Below are 20,458 nucleotides of genomic sequence, written 5' to 3'. Positions count from 1 at the left end.
AAGTATCATGCAAACTCCTAATAACAACATCATTTTCTGCAACATTATCAGCTGAAATGCTATAAACCTTACCTTCAATTCCCCACTCTTTACAACATTTATGAATAGCGTCAACAATATTGATTTCTCGAAGAGGAGGAGATAAGTGGAAAAAACTGATAACACATTTTTGCAACCTCCAATTAGCATCAACATAATGCCCTGTTACAACCATATATTTAAACTTCAAGCTAGTTGATCTCCACATATCTGTTGTTAAGCTTATTTTATCAATTGATTTCAATTATACCTTCAAATAATTTCTTTTTAATATCAAACACTTGCACACAATCCTTTTTTTACAGTGTTACGAGATACTCTCTCCCATTCAGGCATTTCTTTATTTTGCATCATGTTAAAACCTTCTTTCTCAACAATTGAAAATGGATGCTCATGCATTAGTATCCAATAAGTAATAAATTCTCTCATCTTTAACATACCAAACTTGACATCAACTAGAGCTGGTGTGACTATTGTAGCTTCATCTCCATCTCGTGTAGGTTGATTCTTTGTTGTTGCTCTGAAAAAACTTTCTTTAAAGAAAAAATTCAAATGTCTCTACAAGTATGAGGTGCTTAAAATTTTAAGAAATGGCAATTTTGCTTGACAATTTATACATTATGTTTTTTTTAGTACCACCAGGACACTTTCCTTAAAACTCCTTTCACATTAATGAAGTTTTTGTTCTCTTTGGTACATGAAAAGTATTAACATCTTGCGTTTTAGTTGTATTAGTCTCAACATGAGTATCATTACTAGCTTCATCATTGATGGTTGCTGAAATTTGTGTTGAACCATCTACTGTAGAAGTATTAATCTTTTAACAATAATTTAAAATAGTCAATAATTTTGTCATAACATTAGAAATCTCGGGTATATATTATTTAAACTCTAATCAAAAAATGATATTCAAAATAAAGACATCAGTTCGTGTATTAGAGATCAGTAATGTCATTGTTAGAAATATTATCAATTTTTGAAAGCCACATTTGTATTCTATAAATTTATTCAATATATTTTTTCCCCAATATGATGGTGAAGTTAATTTTTTTATGAAGCATATAATTTTAATAATGAATTAAATTAAACAAATAGAGATAATATGAATGTTAATTAAAAGAAAACTAAAGATTGTTTAATCTAATTTGATAAAAAAAAAAACTAATTACCTGTAACATTGCATGACTTTGGAGGAAGGAACATAGATGATTTGATGAATAAGGTTAAGTGGTTATAGGGTTTGGAAGTTGTTGAGACGAACACAACAATTTACTGCAAGATGAGATTTTGGTGGAGGCGGAAGCATGATGGAGAAATCTGGAAGTTTAAGAACGTCATTTTAGGGTTTAGAAATGGATTAATGCTAATAAAATACCAAACGTGTGGGAGTTTTATCAGTTATAACCAAATCTTTTAAAATCGGCTAGTTTAGCCCAACCAACTTCGAATGTTATGAGATATCTGAAACCTTTTCTAGAGAAACCAATCAAAATTGGCTAATTTAACTCATTCATGAACGACAAGTTTTTTGATTTTATTCATGAATGGTTAGAAAAGGTTTCTAATATCTCAAAATGGGTTAAACTAGCCGATTTTTAAAGGTTTGGTTATAATTGACAAAACCTGCAAACGTTTGTTAGTTTATTGAGATAAACCCTTTAAAAATTGTTTATTAAACTAAAGATAAAAAAATAAAGAAAGTATATATATATAAGCCTGTTTAGGCTCGCAAGCCCCACGAACCTCCTTAAATGATACTCGAGCTTGAGCTCGACTCGATTTTTTTTCGAATCGATCTCGAGTAACTCACAAGTAGCCCAACTCGTTTACACCCCTAGTCGTATTTGTACCCTAATATGTGAAGTCAGGAACTATCTTAAAGGGGAGTAAAAAATTTAGTATTACAAATATATAAGTATAAATATAAAATAAAAAGATAAGTTGATCAATATTAATCTAAAGGCTTAATGTCTTAAAAAACCCTGACTTTTCATCCCATTTTCAATCCAACCCTGACGTTGCAAAACTGTCAATTTTACCCTATTTTGCATTTTTTTTCATTTCAATTGTACCCTAAAGCATAAAATTGACCTTTTTTATTTGGCAAAAATTCTCTAAATTGACCCTTTTTGCATTAGATTAACTTTTTATATTAAATTGACCATTTTTTTAAAAAAATTTATTGAACTTTAATCAAATAAATAAAGGTCAATTTTATGCTTCAGGGTACAATTGAAATAAAAAAATGCAAACTGGGGTAAAATTGACAATTTTTCAACGTCAGGGTAAGATTGAAAAAGGAATGAAAGGTCGGGTTTTTTTAAGGCATTAAGCCTAATCTAAATGAGTTTATTAATATGTGTGATTTAATATATAGAATTAAAAAATCCGTCTTAAGAATTTAGGCTTAATGGCGTAAAAAATCATAAACTTTAGCGTGTTTTGCAAATTTAACATAAACTTTTAATTTTGGCAAATTAATACACAAACTTTTGATTTTTTTTGCAATTTTAGCACCGATCAATTTTCCTTCAAAAAGATAGAGAAACATGCTGATGTGTACGCCGGAATAGTGGTTATTCCGGTGTACACATCAGCATTTTTTTCACAAAAATTTGATCGGTGCTAAAATTGCCAAAAATCAAAAGTTTGTGTATTAATTTGCCAAAATTGAAAGTTTATGTTAAATTTGCAAAACACGCTAAAGTTTGTGATTTTTTACGCAATTAAGCCAAGAATTTATGCAAAGGTGATTAGTTGACCATCTATGTTTGCAAGTAGTTTAGTCCCTATTTATGATTTATTTGTTAATTTATTTATTAAATTTTTATATATAATCATATTTTTATTATTGATTTTATATTAGACTGAAGTGAACAAATACTTAATTAGTTCAATTGATTAACGAGATGTATGAAATAATTATAAATTATTATATAAAATAGTAATATCTTTTATAATTATAATCTAATAAGATTCATATATATTTTCTTAAGACTTTTTATATGTTTAACATAGGTACAAGTTGTGTCATAGATTATTTGGCTATGTATTTATTGTTGATAAAGTAAATATTAACTAATGTATTGAAGCATAAATCTAAAATATAAAGAGAAAAGAGAAGAGATAGAACGAGTAAGTAATATAGGAGATTTATGAGATTTTTAAACCTGATTTAAGCTTTATGTATCAACTTTATGGAGTTCATATCACTAGAAGTTGTTGAGAATTATAACTGATAAGTAATTTTTAAGTAGGATTCTTGGTAGTAATTTGGGAAGTTGATGATTGAAATTAAAAGTTTAAAATTACATGTTATGAATCAAGTCCAATTTTAGAAAGAACATGTCAATTAGATCATTTAACAAGAGAACGTTTAAAATAACTTAAAATTGTCCTAAATTACTATGAATAACTTATGTAGGAGTTATACAGCTTGAAACTGAGTGATTCTTATTTTTAAGGAAATTTAAGATTGTTAGCTACAACTTCTAAGGTTTAATGTTTTCCTGACCAAGTCTCTAGAATATCATTGTTTTTCATAATAGTTTATTGGTGTTCTAGTTTTAACAATTTGAACAATGTTATGAGGAATTGTATAATTTATTGTACAAATTTTGAATTTATAAAGTTATTTTTGGTATCAATTTTAGACTCATATAAATACATCTCTACTTAAGGGTTTGCTTAATTTTTATTTTTATTGAGATCTACATCAGTTTTCATACATGGTATAAGTTTTGTCTATTGTGTAAAGCTGACTACTTCATATAATTGATATATACTTTATCCTTTTGAATAAATTCAAATTGTATATATCGATGTAGGTACTTATAGACCTAAAGAAAATACTTTGAATAAACTAGGGACTTAATTGGTTTAAGGATCGATGAATTAAATAATTGAATAGATACTATTGATATTACGAATTATTGGCAATTACGAGTGTGTGTTGATCTGTGATGTAAACGTTCTTGTAAATTAGGGTGAAATGTTGATGTGAGCTGTATTTTGATTTTAAGAATTTTATTATTGTTTATATTTGAATATTCAATTGGAATTGAAAATAATCTTTGATTGTCTAAAATGGCAATTTGTGCCAATAACAGAATGTTGGTTTCCTATACAGCGATTTGGGACAATATGTAAATTACAAGCATGATAAAATATCCTTATGTAATATTGATTTTGATTGAAACTGATGTGAATGTGTTTGACTAGAATTGACCATCAAAATTGTGAAAACACTTAGTATCAGAATCTCCAAGATTTAGCCATTGAATTCTAGACTTTTGCTTGTAGAAACTCTCTTCACACTTAAACAAAAACCTAAAGTGTTTAGCCATAACTTTTTCTTCATCAATAAGCTGTCAATTTGAAGTTTACTTAGAATGTCCCTTTGTGCATATCTTTCTTAGATATATTAGTAAACTGATGTATATTTAACTCGCTTAATCTGAAACTGATAGCTTTAACTTTCTACACAAATTTATAAATTTGATAACCTTTGTAGTTCACCTTCCACTCCTCGTTTAAAATGATTATAAACTCATGGTGTAAAGTCCAAAAATTAAAGAATTTAAAAAAAATGCCTTTCCTCTGGTCACTTTGAAGAATAGTGATTATACGGCTATGGTCAAAAATACCGCAAGGCATGGCTTCAATATAAGCTCTTTGGAAAGCATCACAAACTTCACCATTAGCAAACAAACACTTTGTCAGACCTTTTCCAGATCCTATTTTCACCCATTTAATTATTGTTCCAAGTAAAATGACACCCGTCACTTCTTAACTCTTTGACCCACCTGCAGAGATACAATTACTAAGCTCATAAAAGAGATCTTCATCAAGAGTAGCCTTTCCACATCTATCCACATCACTAAGGACAACATTAAAATTTCCTTGAACAAACCAAGCCCCTCTAATGTTTTTAGAAATCTCAATCAACTTCTTTCAAAGCCTATGTGTCTCCATAATCTAATTAGACCTATAGATGACAGTCCATAAGAAACTATATCCTTCCATATCTACTTTACAATGAATCAACTGATCTAGTAGAGTCTAAACACTAAGCTTTCACTTTCAAGCTACCAAACATAACCCAAATCTTACCAATATTTGAATAAACATAGTTATTAATAAGGTTCCACCCCTAAAAATTTAACTTCTTCCAAATTTTATCTCCATTAATACTTCTAATTATGGATTCTAAAATACCTATAAGAGCACAACTTCTTCTAGCAAGTAACTTTTTAACTTCAACTTGCTTTAGGGAATCATTAAGGCCCTTGATATTTCAAGGAATAAAATCTATTTACCTCTATCTAAGAGCTTAATTAGCCTTTGGCAAGTATTTTATTAGTACTCAAAAGTTTAGGAATACCTCTACTTTTAACTTCTCTCTTTTGAGATTTATCTTCAACTCTACCTCTAGTTTGTAACTTATTATTCTGCTTTCTATTAGTTGATAGGAGCAAAATACTCTTATATATTGAGTTGTTTTCCGCAAGCTTTTGCTATGCTTCACCATGCTTTTCTTGTATTTTGTATACCTTATTGCATGTGTGAGTGTTTCAGGGATATTGAAGCATTACAAAGTGTTTTAGCATAAAAAGAGGGAAGAATTGACGAGTCGGAGAAAGGGCGAAATCTTAAAGCAAAGAGACGATGAAATCACATTCGAGAATCTGACACTGCTGCACTATTTGACGATTTTGGATTAGTTAGAGGCTTCTAACGAGTTTATGTTCTTCATAAACAATAAAGTAGACATCCTAAACTTTCCATGTGTTCAATAACCAGCTTATTTGAACGTTTATACACCGAGTTATGGAGTTTTGAAGTTTGTGGTCGTGAAGCGGAAAGAGTGTCTCGGATCGAGACACCAAACTTTGGTTTGTGTCTCGATCCGAGACAAATTAGAAATGTGGGCAGATTATAGTGTCTCGAATCGAGACACTACTTTAAGTTAGTTATCTCGTTCCGAGACAACCCCTCTGAGAAGGATTTCAGCTTCAAAACAAAGGCACATGGCTTGAGGTCCACTTCCACTTTTGGCCAAATACAATTTGTACATAAATGTTTTATTTCCTCTTTTGTATTGCCTATATAAAGCACCTTATCTCAAATTAGTGCATATACTTCATAGAGAATATTTTACCTAGTTTTAGTTGTCTCTTTTAGTTAGGAGTAGAGTAGTTTTAGGATTTTTTGCTCCATCTTTTCCACCATTGTTGTGGTGTTGGAGCGCTTATGATTGTAGAACAAGATTTATCTTTGAATGCAAGTGCTTACTTTGAATATTATTCTACTAAGTAAGTGTTTCTTGTCTTTTATTTTTTTATTTAGTAGTTAATGTTATGTTTAGCATCATTGGCTAAACCCCCATGTTTGGGGGTTGATATGAACTCTTAAATGTTGCTTTCAATGGATGTATGTATGGCTTGAATAACATGTTTTAATCATTATTCTTAATGCTTGTTTTAGATTGATCTCTTAAAACATGATTAGTGTTTGTTTAATTCATTAAGAGATGGTTAAATAGATAGACATATGTGATTAAAAGCCTAAGTCATAACACCGTAAGAGCGGGTTAGGGATTAGGTAGCCGTTGAGTTGGATTAATCATTGCTTGTTGTTTAATTGATTATGTTTAGTATCACGTGAGTGAGTTAAGCTTTAATTGGTTGCTCAATATGTAGTTTTGTTGTTCTTTGAAGCTCGAAAGAGCGGGAACGATGCCTTAGAAACAATTTGGTTCTTGTTGAATGCCATGATGTTCATTTCTGTTTATTGCAATGTTAATTAGCTAGTATCAACCCTTAGACGTCTTTTATCTATTTGATTACCCATTTTATTGTTTATCATTTTTTTTCGCGTTAGTTGCTTACTTGGTTACTATTTGTGTGTTTTTAGTTGTTTAAGTGTTTATACAATTCCCTATTGTTGTGTGCTAGCTAAATGAAATACTTAACCGGAATCATTCTCGTCAAACACTGTTATCTTTATGGGTTCGACAACTCGAACCTTTAGTCCACTATTATTACAAGTTGCGATATTGTACTCTTGCGGTAAATGACCAACATTAGTCACTAGTTGAAAACCATCATCCTACCCATTAGGGGGAGTTACATTGATGAAAATATATGGTCTCAATAGACTTAGTCACCTCATCAACCTCAGGTTCCTTTCTCACAACTTCTTCTATCTCTACCTCTTTAGCCCCTAAACGATTAATCTTAACTACCTCTTTGTCTGTAGTTTTTGCTATCCGTATTTGTTTTTGCTCATAGTTCCTATGCCTAAGCTTATTACAGGTTTCACACAACAAGGGTTTCCATTCATACTCAACAAACTGAGTGATTTGTTGTCACGACCCATTTTCATGAATCGCGACCGGCGCTAGGATATGGGTAATGTAGTACCGAAACCCGTAGCTAGCCTTTCATTCAACACATAAACACAATAACCTGCAGACAACCAATGCTCGGGGGCAACCGAGACTTCAGCCTAAATCTAGCAGATATAATATTCAACAGATAGTATAACATGCTTATCCAATTCCGAGTCTAAAAATAGGCATAACATAAATAATCCGAAATAACTACATAACATGCCAGAGCAATATAACTAGTCAGATCAATCCGACAAACAACTGTAATACTAATAAAGACGTCTAGTCAACTACTGCGGTCTAAGAATAAAATAGTTTGACAGTTTATCAAAATAAATGGAACCTCCGAGGAAAAGTAAATGCGGAGATCACCAGACTCTCTCAGATCATAACCCTGGGAAAAATTGGGAAAACAACGGGGTCAGATATACTGAGATGAGTTCATACCACTATTTACATTTATTAAGTGGAAAACCTTTAAAACGTTTAAAACATTTAATAACGATATTACAGATAATAGTTGGAACCCTAATCCACAATTCTAAATAATAAACACAATCCAACAGGTCTGGTCCCGAGAGCTGAGCTACACCGAGTTACCACTGACCACACTTATACCAGAGTCCCGAGAGCCGAGCTACACCGAGTTACTCTACTTGGTCCCGAGAGCTATGCTCACACCGAGTTACCACATTACCATAATTACCTTTTCCAGATCTTTACCGGTGCGCACGCAGTCCTAATGATGCCCATTAGGTAGCATGTTCCAACTAAGAGCCATAATATAAAAACAGTTCGAAATATACGTACAGTATATATATTTAATATTAAAATAACAAGTTACTTAATAAAGCGGTAAATAGTAAGTACAAACTCACTGCTTGCTAATCCACGTGAAAACTCCTGGCAAGCAACCTAGACTCGGTGCGCCTCAAAAGCACAAACGATCGACGAGTCTAAACAAATATAAACCATTATTAAAAACAGACCCTAACTCTAGAGAGTACTAGACACCACATAAGACTAGCACAAATAACACGTCGGAATAAATCAATCCAGAGAAACACAAAATACCCAATAGGTAATAACGCCCCATTAAAACAAGTCTATTGAGTTCTCGCTTTAAAATCCAATTTACAAATATTATTTAAAATCTTTAAATAATAAATAATTTCCAAATGGTGGGTTAGCCGAGTTACCAATAACTACCAAGCTAACCTCACTTGTCGGATGACCCAAGTCAAATCCGACTCAAAACGTTTATCAAATATAAACCCGAGTTTATATTTATAAAATAATTCGATAAAATAATAATTCATTTAAAAGCAGAACTCAATAACTTCAATTCCAAGTAACCCAAGTTACAACCCAAAAATCTAACCATTTTAAGTTTATAAAAGTTTAGGGACTAAATTGTACTTTAGCCAATTAGGGACTAAACTGTACTTTTGCCAATTTGATATCCGAAATCAAATTTAATTACTTTTGTTTATAATTAATACAAAATATAACGTTATTAATCAAAAACTTAATTTAAATAAGTTTTAAAAACGTTTAGGGGCCAAATTGTAATTTAGCCAATTTATACCAATTCGAAATTCAAAGTTAAATAAAATCACCCGAGTAATTATATTAACTTAATTTATAAACAACTTTCGTTTTAAATATTTAATTTATATATATTAAACAAAATCTAAGTTATTAGTTGAAGTTTAACATTAAGGATTTAATTGAGTTAAGTAAAACAAGTTGGTGATATTATTTGCTATTTAACCATCTTCTACATTCAACATAACACTTCCCACCAAGATTTAACCAAATTCTCAGAAAACAGAGATTCAAAACCGATCTTTGTAACCAAGCAAGATGTAACTTTAAACCATACAAGAATCATGCCATTATTTACAAGATTAAGCTTCTATTTTATAACATATCCTAACTTAAACAACAAATAGAAAGCTTAAGAGGGATCCACTGCAAACGTCTCAAGAATACCGGCGAGCTCGTAAACGACACAACAACGGAGTACATCCGAACCCAAAAGACTCAAGTTAACATACAAACGGCATCGAATATAACCAAGGATAGCAGCAATACGGACAATAGAGGATGGCAGTGACATGTAGTCCATAAACAGTGAAAGCAATTCAAAACGGTAAACCGTACGGCGATTGAAACGTGATTTATTACGTACCTTTTTGCAAAAACCAAAGATGGGAATTGTAGGGAATTGAGTCTACTCCGTCTAGCACGAAACGGTTCAGAATTTGGTTGAGAAACGGCTACGAACGAATCAAAATACGGAGAGATCGAATTTAAGAACTAAACTGGAAATAATCCGAAAAACGGTAAAGCGGCGGCGGCTATAACGGAAAAGATAACGTACCGTTTGGCAAAGCGAAAGTTGGGAATCGTAGATATACGAGTCTAGAACATCTGAGATCAAACGGAAACAGTTTCTATCAAGAAGTGAGAGAGAACGATCAAAAACTCGGAGGTATCGATTATAAGCAAAATCTGGAAATTTCAGATTTAGGAAGCTTACCGAGACAACGACTTTGGAGGATGAAATCAGCTTCGTTTCTCAGGGAAAACGGATGATAAAGGCGGCTAGGGTTTCAGTGAAGTGTGGTGAAAGTTTTCTATTTAGAAAGCGTTTAAAAATATCGAGAGGAACTAGGTCGAAAACGAGTGCGAAGTGGGTCTGATGGAATGGTCCAAAGGAACAAGTGTTTCTCGAACGGGAATGGCCCTTCAGGCCTGATTCCCGTTCGGGAATGGCCTGGTCTCGAACGAGACCAGGCCTGCCAAAGGATTCTCGTTCGAGAATCCTTGGATTCTCGAACGAGAACCAACGTTTTTCTCAGGTCTCGATTTGAGACCTGAGTCAAACGGAAGTGGTTCAACCACTACGGTTGAACCACAAACCAAAGAAGGATCTTATTTTTTTTTAACCGAACCGAAACGAACCGGACCACTAACCGAACCATAAATCGAACCAAAAACTGAAAACGCTCCAAATTATTTTTTGAAAATCCGTCCTAAAAATAAAAAAAAAATTACGGGTTATTATATTTGTGCACCACTACCATCCTCAATGACAACATCATCTGGAAAAGTACCTTTTACTCTCATGTCAATCAAAACTCTAACATAAGATAATCTTGATCTCTATCTAGTACATATGTCTGCAAACAAAGGTTCTTCTAGAGTACTAGCGATAGATTTCAAGGAATTAGGATTTCAGAATTTCCAAGGTTACATCAGCAACTTTACCCAAATTGGAACTGAGGCCACTTCTGTTAAATCAAAGGACATATTTCTTCTCCATTCTTGAACAATTAAGGGGGGGGGGGTGCTTATCAAGAGTAATGGGACCATCAGTCATATCTTTATGCTTATCTTTCTCAGAATCAAAGATGAACGCGCAAAAGTTAGGTTAATCTGATGAAAATCAATTAACCCTAACTTTCCCCATCTATTTTGATAAAATTCTGCAACTTATATAACATAGGGGATAAACCAAAGACATTATCTAGAATAGTATTTCTCTATCTATCTTCCTCTACTAGCATATCTTCCTCAAGGACTTTAGCGATGCAAATACCATTGCTAACAACTAGTGGAATGTATCTCATCGCATTTTCTAGGTTATTAACTCAATTAGACTTCACTATATCCACCCATTTTTTTTGACAACAGGCTTTGTATCTTCCTCTTCACCAACTTCTTTTTTCAAATTCATATCTTCTTCCTCATCGCAAATCGTAACATGAACATCGCCTACAATAGCAATGTCAATCTCATTTTCCTTCTCATAACTTCCTTAGCATCTTGGATAACAACCTTTACCGCTTTGTTCTGATTAGAGATCGGCATACTTGAGTGAGAAATACTAAACCTTCTAATTAGGCCCTCTAATGTTGCGTGAGGAAAGGACCCCTTCTTCCATGTCTTCTTCGACATAGAGACAATATAGGATAGCCTAGACAACTGTGCACACTAACAAAATACAGGAGAGAGGAATAACATTTTTTTAAAAATCTTTTATTTTTTTATAAATTCATTGTAATTTCTTCTTTTACAAATAAATAAAAAAATTTATAAATTAATCCACAATACTTTTTGAAAGACAAAAATTAACATTTACTCAATCTTCATCGATTATTAGAGCTAGTTAGAGGCCCATAAGGTATACCATAAAAAACAGTTTGGTACCCCTTATTTTAAAAGTCTACTTAATGGTCTCTTAGTTTTAATTCCGTTAACTGAGAGATTCTTCTGTTAATTTGAGGGACTAAATCGTTTAACGGATTGAAACTCGGATACTAAATCGTTTAAAAGTGAAGGACCAAATCGTTTAATAAAATTAAAAGTGAGGGACCAAATTGTTCAAAAAACTAAAGGTGGGGTACCAAATCGTTTGAAATAAGTGTCGAAATTAACGGAGGGACCTAATAGTTAACAGAATTAAAACTGAGTGACCATTAAGTAGACTTTTGAAACAAAGCGTACCAAACTGTTAATTATGGTGTACCTAAGAAATCTTAGCGTAATTTGCTCCAATTATTAACTTCTATTTCTAAAAATCAATTATCTTCCAACAATGAATTATCAAATTTAAATTTAATTTCAGAAATTTAACAGAATATTAGTCACTACACAAATCATTTGGAAAATAAATTGATGCTTAATTTCGTGGTAACACTAAAAAGAGAAAAACAACAAGTGCAAAAGTTACACTGTCCAAAAAAAGACAGACCAAATCTAGTACCTATCTTGTTTAGTAAAATAATATTTTGTTAAACAAAAACAAAAAAAACTCTAACTTTGTCTTAAAGTTCAATATTCCTGGCCGACGTTAAAATAAAACAACCGGCGTCTTCATTTCAGTTTTTCTCACTTCATTTCACATTGCCCACCGTTTCTCCACATATAATACTGATTCCAGTCATTATTATATAAATTTCAATTTTAATTAGGGTTTATCAATTTGGGGGTTTTTCGAATTAGGGTTAGGGTTTTGTTTTGAGTATAAAAGAAAAGGCAAAAAAAGATGCAGCAGCCACCGCAGATGATTCCTGTGATGCCTTCATATCCACCTGCTAACATTACCACTGAGCAGATCCAAAAGGTATTATCTGTTTGCTTCTATTTCTTCATTTATTGCTTATTATCTGTCAAATTAATTGTTTTTTTTTTGCTTTTTGATGGCTTGCTTTCACATGGGATTTTTTTTTATTATAGAATATGCTGTTAAACCATTTTTTTGCTAAATAATAATTGATGGAAGATTGAGTAAACGTTAAAAGGGACCATGATTCATTGTTGGCTCAATAATTATTTTTTTATATTTTTCTAGTTGGTAATTATTTTATAGATATACGTTTTTATTATTTAATGCCAGTTAGTGTTAGACTTTTCACTGATCTATTATGTAGATTCTGTGCTTTCCACGGTTTTTTTTAAGGGGATTTAGTTATTAATGGCTTTAAAGTTTGCTTGCTGATTTATATCTGTATCATAGTTCTGCAGCTCTTGTTCTTTTTCATTTCTTGTTTTCTCGTTTCCAAGTGATTGGAATAGAGTGAGTGATAATACATTTAATGAAATGCTGCACGTTGTTGGGCATAACTAGATAGAATTAGCAGTTAGTAATATACATTTCCCCCACTCAACCATTATGTATAGTGTATATGCTTGTTTGACATGAAATACAGTATTTTAGCGATTATGGAAGCTTCATCCTTGTAGTGATGGATAAATCTTCCTAAATTTGGGACCTAAATTATCAAGGACGCGCGGTATCCTATTAACAAGGATTTGTAAATAATGAAATAATCTACCATATCTTCATGTTTTTAAGACAAGTTGGCAGCCTTTGTACTGTTCAGTGTTCACGTTTTGTTGTGCTTCACTGGCATGTTGGCTTGTGAAGGAGATTTTCTCTGTTTTCTGGTTAACTGTCTGTAGATAACTCTTAACCCTTCCTATATATCGCACAATTCCTTTGGACTGCTGCTCCTACAAGCCTAAGGTTGTTAAATAAGCATTCTGCTTCCAGCATACCTTCCAATTAGACATATTCTTCCACTGGGTTAATTTAACTACTTTTCCGTTAGCATAGAACACTATATGCAGGGATGCATAATTGTGAATGGTTTGGAAATGCTGTGGTTGAAATTATAACTTGCCAGTGCCACTGTGTTCTGTCAGACTGGATGATTTAAATGCTTATGTTGATTATGTAGATAATTGATTCATGTTTATTAACACTTGCTGCAGTATCTGGATGAAAATAAAAAGTTAATTTTGGCGATCTTGGACAATCAAAACCTTGGAAAACTTGCGGAGTGTGCACAGTAAGTGTTTTATTTTCTGCGATTCTGTTTGCATGTTCACCCACATTCCTGTGCGTGATTCTGTTCCCAAACATGGAAAGTTGTCGGAGCCACTCCACTTCATTTCAGAACAAAACCAAGTCAGTTTTTGCAATTTCTAATATCAGACCAGTTTAAATTGAATGAAAAAACGGATTGTAGCATTAGAACATTGTTGCTGTTAATTATTGCTGTGGGAATGCTAAATTTACCCTGGGTTAATGTGTCTCTTTATTAGGTTGTAAACTAGGTCTTTTAATGACTCTTGGTCTGAGTTGGCACTCTTGCATAATTATTGCCCTATCTTTAGTAGCAATTTGTTCTTAGAGTAGAAATGCTTAGGTAAATCGTATATATTCTAGCCGGAGATCAGGTGGAAAGGAAACTCTGGAGTCTGGTTCAGTAGTTAAATTTTTTCAAAAGTTACACTTTGGCAATATGGATTAGTGTGGTGCAGGTACGTTTACAGTTGTACTTGCACATCAAAATTTGTTGTTGATGCCGTTTTTGGCTACTAATTTTACATATCAGCACGCTACACAGCAATTGGTGCGTTATTACATTTTTTCTCTCTCATATGATGCATGTCTTTGGTTATTGCAATATTACAGTTATGGCTACTAGCATAGATAAAACATCATGGTAGTGATGGAACTAAAGGGTAACCAAGGGTGGTTGTGCTCCCCTTACTTCCAGAAGTCTTTATTTTCTTATAAATTTTTAAATTCTTTAGGTTTGGACCCTCAGATTTTAAATCTATACATAATATGTAGCTTATGCTTCATTACCACTTCCAAAATGAACTTAGATTTTGTCCCCCATTGAATAATGTTATTGGCTCTACCACTGATCTGGATGTGGGCTTTCGGAATCGAGTTTCATATTCTCAGGCCTCAGCCTCATGCATTGATGAACTACTCTTTCATAAATTCTCATCTAATCACTTTTTCCATTGGTGTGGACCAACAACCACGTCAATTTTAGAACTATTCAGATGGCAATCATCATAGAATGAGCTTTCAGTAAGTTGAGTGTCAAGTGAAATATGTATACAATGAGGTTTGGACTTGTGATTTGAAAATTGGTCATTAAAAGAGAGGTATTGTAACTGTAATAGTATTTTATAGCTTACTGTCTGCTTATTGTTTGGTCTCAATGAAAACGGTCGTTGGATGGTTGAAGTTTTAGTTTGCCCTGTTTTTTATGCGCTTCAGTCTTTCTAGCTGTTGTTTGAGATGATATTTTCATGTGCGGTGCATGTTTGACATATGTGCAGTGTCCATATAAAATTTTGATGATCTAGGTACCAAGCTCAGCTGCAGAAGAATTTGATGTATTTAGCTGCAATTGCTGATGCACAGCCACAGGCACCTACTACAATGTCTCCTCAGGTGTGTGGTTGATGTTTTGATTGTTCATTGTCTCTTATACTTTTCACTCATATGTGCCTACACTTTCAGATGGCCCCACATCCTGCAATGCAACAAGGAGCATATTACATGCAACATCCTCAGGCGGCAGCAGCGGCTGCAGCAGCAATGGCTCAGCAGTCTGGTATTTTCCCACCAAAGATGCCACTACAGTTTAATAATCCTCATCAAATGCATGACGCTCAGCAGTTACACCAAGCAGCCATGCAAGGACAAATGGGAATGAGACCCATGGGGCCCAACAATGGCATGCATCCCATGCATAATGAGGCTGCTCTCGGAAACAGTGGCCCGTCCGCAACTGCAGGTGGTAATGATGGTCGTGGTGGAAATGGAAGCAAACAGGATGCTAGCGAAGCAGGTGCCGACGGGCAAGGGAACTCGGGTGGCGGTGATGGCGGTGAGGACGCAAAATGAGATGGGCATCCGTGGATACTTTTTTCGCTGTTGATAGTAGGCATTGCTTGAATCAGAACTGATTTTATTCTGTTCTGTAATCTCTCAGTATATTGAACATAAAGGATTGGGTGTTTCCTTGTTTTCTTCTAGTTTTGACAGATTAGGTAGGTGTAAGATGTAAGATTCTGGGTATGCCCAAAGAATCAAAAGCAAATCAGCAGCGAGATGAAGGCAGCTGTAGATTGTAGAAGGAAGAAATGAAAGTGTGTACTCCCCTAATTGTATGCCGTTTTGTAATGGTCATGGTCGGGAAATGCACACAGTTGTGTTTTAGAATTATTTTGATCTTAAAATCTTTTTTGCCACTTAAAACATATCATTCCATTCCAGAGATTTTTAAGTAGATTCAATTTACTACGTTATTCGTGAACTAATTTATCAATTATGACACATCATTAAAATAGTAGCATTATCGTAATTTTGTTTATTATTATTTTACAATTTTGAATAATAATATTACGGTATTGCCATTATTTTAATGACGTGTCATTGAATAATGTGGTAAACTGAGTGTATCTAGAAAATTTTCTATTCGAGAGATTCTTATAATATTACACCTGTAAGAGCCAGGGATATAACAGTTGCATGCGAGGTCAAACCTAATGGAAAAAGGAGTGAGCCATCGTGACCTTGAAGTTTTACTTTTTCTTTTTACTTATATAAGCAAATGTTTAAATCTAAATCGGATCTAAGATTACGCATGATTCATGATATTGCTACGCAAGAAACTGATATTTTTCTAATCAGAATTTTATAGTTGACACAAAATAATATTTTTATTGTGAATTTAATGCCCCCCATTTCAAGCTAAGACCAAAATATTAAATAGAAATATATATATGTTAGTAGTCCACCTACAAACGATTGTGAATTTATACCCCATTTTAGCTTAGGCCACAAATATTAAATACAAATATACATATTGATATTCCACCTACAAACGATTTCAATAAATAAACACATCGCGGAGAATGAGTTATTTCTTTAATATAGAAATGCATGATTAAACAGATAAGACATAAATATTAAAAATATGCTAATTCAGAAAATGAAAGGCTTCAAATTGTACTAATATCTAATTTAAAGTCTGTACGTCTAAATCAAAACATTAAATACATAATATAACCTTAACCACGCAACCATTAATATAAAATTCTACTCCCTCCGTCCCGTTTAAGAAGGGACAAATGACTTTTTTTCATATATTAAGAAACCATTAACTACTATAGTATTTTCTTATTTTACCCCTATTTATGATAGTGTTATATTTTGTGTATAGACTAATAATCATTAACTATGAAAAGAGAAAAAGGGTTAAAAAAGGAAAATTCATATAAATTGGCACAAAAAACACGATATGGCCTTCTTAAGTGGGACAAATAAAAATGGGATATGTCCCTTCTTAAATGGGACGGAGGGAGTATACATTTTTGCTAGTTACTTTACATTTAAACAAATCTTTTTAACAACCAGCTACAACGAACTACACCAAATACAAATTTAATTAAATAATTATCATTTTCTCAGTTGAAATCAAGAACCATGAAAGAAGACCACCAACAATCTTTCAATCACCAGTATCACAATAACAAGAAATCAAAATTTAAGATTTTCTATCCAGCTGCGTACGTTATCCTCCTGCTCTTATCCTACGCACTCGGTTACTTCTCCGCCCCATCCCCCCGCTTCCCACCGCCTCCGGCGGCCAACGCAATCACCCAATTCTCCAACACTCAGCTCGACAATTTCCGAGTCACTACTCACTGCGCAGACTCGCTCCCGTCAAAACTCGTCCGTCAAACGGTTCTTAACCGAATTTATAACTCCACGTCACCATATCTCAATTTCCCGCCTCCACGTGTCAGCTCATTCCTTCACAGTAAAAGACTCAAAGGCTGGGGGTCATACGGCGACGTTTTTAGTAACCTTATCCAAAAAGTGAAGCCTAAAGTGATTATTGAGGTGGGCACTTTTTTAGGCGCCTCGTCTTTACACATGGCCGAGTTGACTCGGAGACTCGGTCTCGAGACTCAGATTCTTTGTATTGATGATTTTCGCGGGTGGCCTGGGTTTCTTGACAAATTCAAGTATGTCAACACAGTAAACGGCGACGTTTTATTATTGTATCAGTTTATGCAAAATGTTATTTACATGAATGCCACTGAGTCGGTTTTGCCCGTTCCATTTTCTAGCGGGTCGGCTTTGGATAAAATGTGTGAGTGGGGTATAGTTGGTGATCTGATTGAGATAGATGCGGGTCATGATTTTAATTCGGCTTGGGCGGATATCAACCGGGCGTACCGAATATTGCGACCCGGTGGGGTAATTTTTGGGCATGATTATTTTACTGCGGCTGATAACAGAGGGGTAAGAAGAGCAGTAAATTTGTTTGCTCAGATGAATGGGCTTAAAATCCAAACGGATGGGCAGCATTGGGTAATCGATTCGGCTCAAATTCGTTCGGGTTAGTGTTTATTACTATTTACTGCTGTTAATTTAGTAAATTTTTACTTTGTACATCGAGTGAATTTGTATCTTAAACTTCCTTTGTGAAATTTTGGTTTTGGTCAATCAAGATTTTCAATATTGTAAACTTAACGAAGTTTAGTTATTCTATTATAAAAATGTCGGCCTAATCACTCAAAAACCCCTCACCTTTAAACTTTTTTTCAATTCCACCCCGACGTTGAAAATTTGTCAATTTTACCCACTTTTGAATTTTCCGTTTTCAATTGTACCCCAATATTTTAATTTTTGTTAATTTTTTTACTTAAATGATGAAATCATTCAATTAATTAAGTCTAAACATGAAATTAAATTCTTTTTTATTCAAAAAAGTACAAATAAGTCCTTTATTTTTAAAAACTAACTAAAAACCATAATCAAATTAACACTAATTTAAATTCTTAATTAATTTAACCAAATTTAAATAAATTTTAAAAATATACAATCAATATATGCGAGACATGGAGAATGTTTTAAACAAATTTCCAAACGCAAAAGACGTTAATTTAATTTTTCAGGGTACAATTGAAACACAAAAATGCAAAATAGGGTAAAATTGACAAATTTTCAACGTCAGGGTATGATTGAAAAAGGGCTAAAAGGTCGAGGTTTTTTAAGACATTAGGCCTAAAAATGTCATGTAACTCAATATTATTTTACCATTTATAAATTAATGAGATTGATGACAAACTGAATTCTAAACTTGATAGAAAATCGAATTCTATTTTAAATATTTATATATGTGTTTATACTGGCACATCAACTATTTACAGTATAAATAATGACTATTTTAAATCTTTAGTAATTTATAGCCTACACACCGGCTGCTATACACTAATTCATCACTACTGGCACATCAACTAGTTACTAGCGCTTTATAATCGCGTGGTTTACAAATCGGCTATTTACTAACTGTTCAAAATTGCGTAGCTCGCACATCAATTATTAACTAATTTTTCACTTGCTCGTGGCTGACACATCAGCTATTTACTAACCGTTAAGTGTCCCGTGGCCTGCATATTGGCTATATACAAATGCAAATTTTGCTAAATTTACAACTTTAAAGAGTAAATTTTGGATAAGATTTAGAAATTGCTTTTAAATTCAGACTTTTATTCTTTGGTTTATTAATTTTATAATTTTGATTAAAATCCACATGCTTACCCGTTGCTTTGTCGTAATTTGTGAAATTATTTTTTCAAAAAAAAAAACTTTATCACTTAATTTTTATTGTTCACAAATTTCTCTAAAGCAGGGAAAAACTGTACGCGTTCGATTTTAAACCTAATTATAAAATGAACAAAGGATCAATTCACCCCCTCAACTTGGCACGAAATATCAAATGAGTCAATTTCTCCGCTTTTGGTACAAACAAAAACTTGCATTTGTATCTCAAATAAGCCCATCTGACACAAAAACACCTCAAAAGAGAGTGAGATTGCTAATTATACTAATTAATTTAGAATTAAAACTTTAATTAAACACAATTAAAAATCCTAATCAAACCTAATTAGCCTAATTATTTTAATTAAATATTTAAATCTAAACCACCGGAAATCTACGCTCCTCAAATGAGGAGCAGATTTTCTCCTCCACGTTGGAGGAACATATATGCTCATGAGAAGCAGATCTGCTCCTTTAAAACGAGGAGCTGCTCCACGCCTAAAAGACAAATTTGCACCAAGGTGTAGATCTGCTACTCCTCAGGCGAGGAGCAGCAACTCCTCGCTAGAGCTGGTGGCGGAGATGGAGGCGATGGTGGCGGTGGTGGGCGTATGGCGGCGGACGATTGTCGGAAAAAAGAAAAATGAAGAAGGGAAGAAGAAGAGAAGAAAGGGAAAGGGAAAAAGGAGGGAAAAAAGTTTTAAAAGATCCGTTACTTTTTATTAAAAATAAATTAATTATTGAATTTTTTAAATTTAAAGATGGAGTTAAAAATTAAAACCATTAATAGTTAATTTAAGAGATAAATAAAATATTGAGAGATTGTTTTTCATTTTTTTACGGAGAGTGTATGGGTGGAGTTGGGGAGGGGCTTTTTGATAGAAAAACACAAATTTTGGATCTGTTTGTACCAAAAACAACGATAATGACTCATTTGATATGTCATGCCAAGTTGTGGGGGCGATTGATCCTTTGTTCATTATAAAATTGATATAACTATTAATTTTTTAGTCATTTAAATTTGAGTTTCAAAGAATGATTTAGTTCCTTTACCAATTACAACTAACTTTCACATTATTTGTAGATTT

The 20,458-nt window shown here is 33.1% G+C and overlaps 2 protein-coding genes across 3 annotated transcripts; both read left to right on the top strand.

Annotated features, from left to right (window-relative positions):
- Positions 1-12,217: 12,217 nt before the first annotated feature.
- On the top strand, positions 12,218-15,980 carry LOC126688092 (GRF1-interacting factor 3). Its single transcript, XM_050382669.2, has 4 exons — positions 12,218-12,566; positions 13,718-13,794; positions 15,116-15,203; positions 15,273-15,980. Exons 1-4 carry the CDS (start codon positions 12,489-12,491, stop codon positions 15,657-15,659), a joined length of 630 nt encoding a protein of 209 aa, XP_050238626.1. The 5' UTR covers positions 12,218-12,488; the 3' UTR covers positions 15,660-15,980.
- Positions 15,981-17,149: 1,169 nt separating this feature from the next.
- On the top strand, positions 17,150-18,299 carry LOC126686069 (uncharacterized). 2 transcript variants are annotated; one of them, XM_050380092.2, is made up of 2 exons: positions 17,150-17,788; positions 17,894-18,299. In XM_050380092.2, exons 1-2 carry the CDS (start codon positions 17,244-17,246, stop codon positions 18,168-18,170), a joined length of 822 nt encoding a protein of 273 aa, XP_050236049.1. In that variant the 5' UTR covers positions 17,150-17,243; the 3' UTR covers positions 18,171-18,299. The 2 variants fall into 2 exon arrangements, with proteins under 2 accessions (XP_050236049.1, XP_050236047.1); XM_050380090.2 differs by having other exon boundaries at positions 17,152-18,299.
- Positions 18,300-20,458: the final 2,159 nt, after the last annotated feature.

The sequence above is a fragment of the Mercurialis annua genome, linkage group LG6 (assembly GCF_937616625.2).
Source record: "Mercurialis annua linkage group LG6, ddMerAnnu1.2, whole genome shotgun sequence".
NCBI lineage: Eukaryota > Viridiplantae > Streptophyta > Magnoliopsida > Malpighiales > Euphorbiaceae > Mercurialis > Mercurialis annua.
Note: the sequence above shows the minus strand (reverse complement) of the source record. Positions and strands in the feature narration are given on the sequence as shown.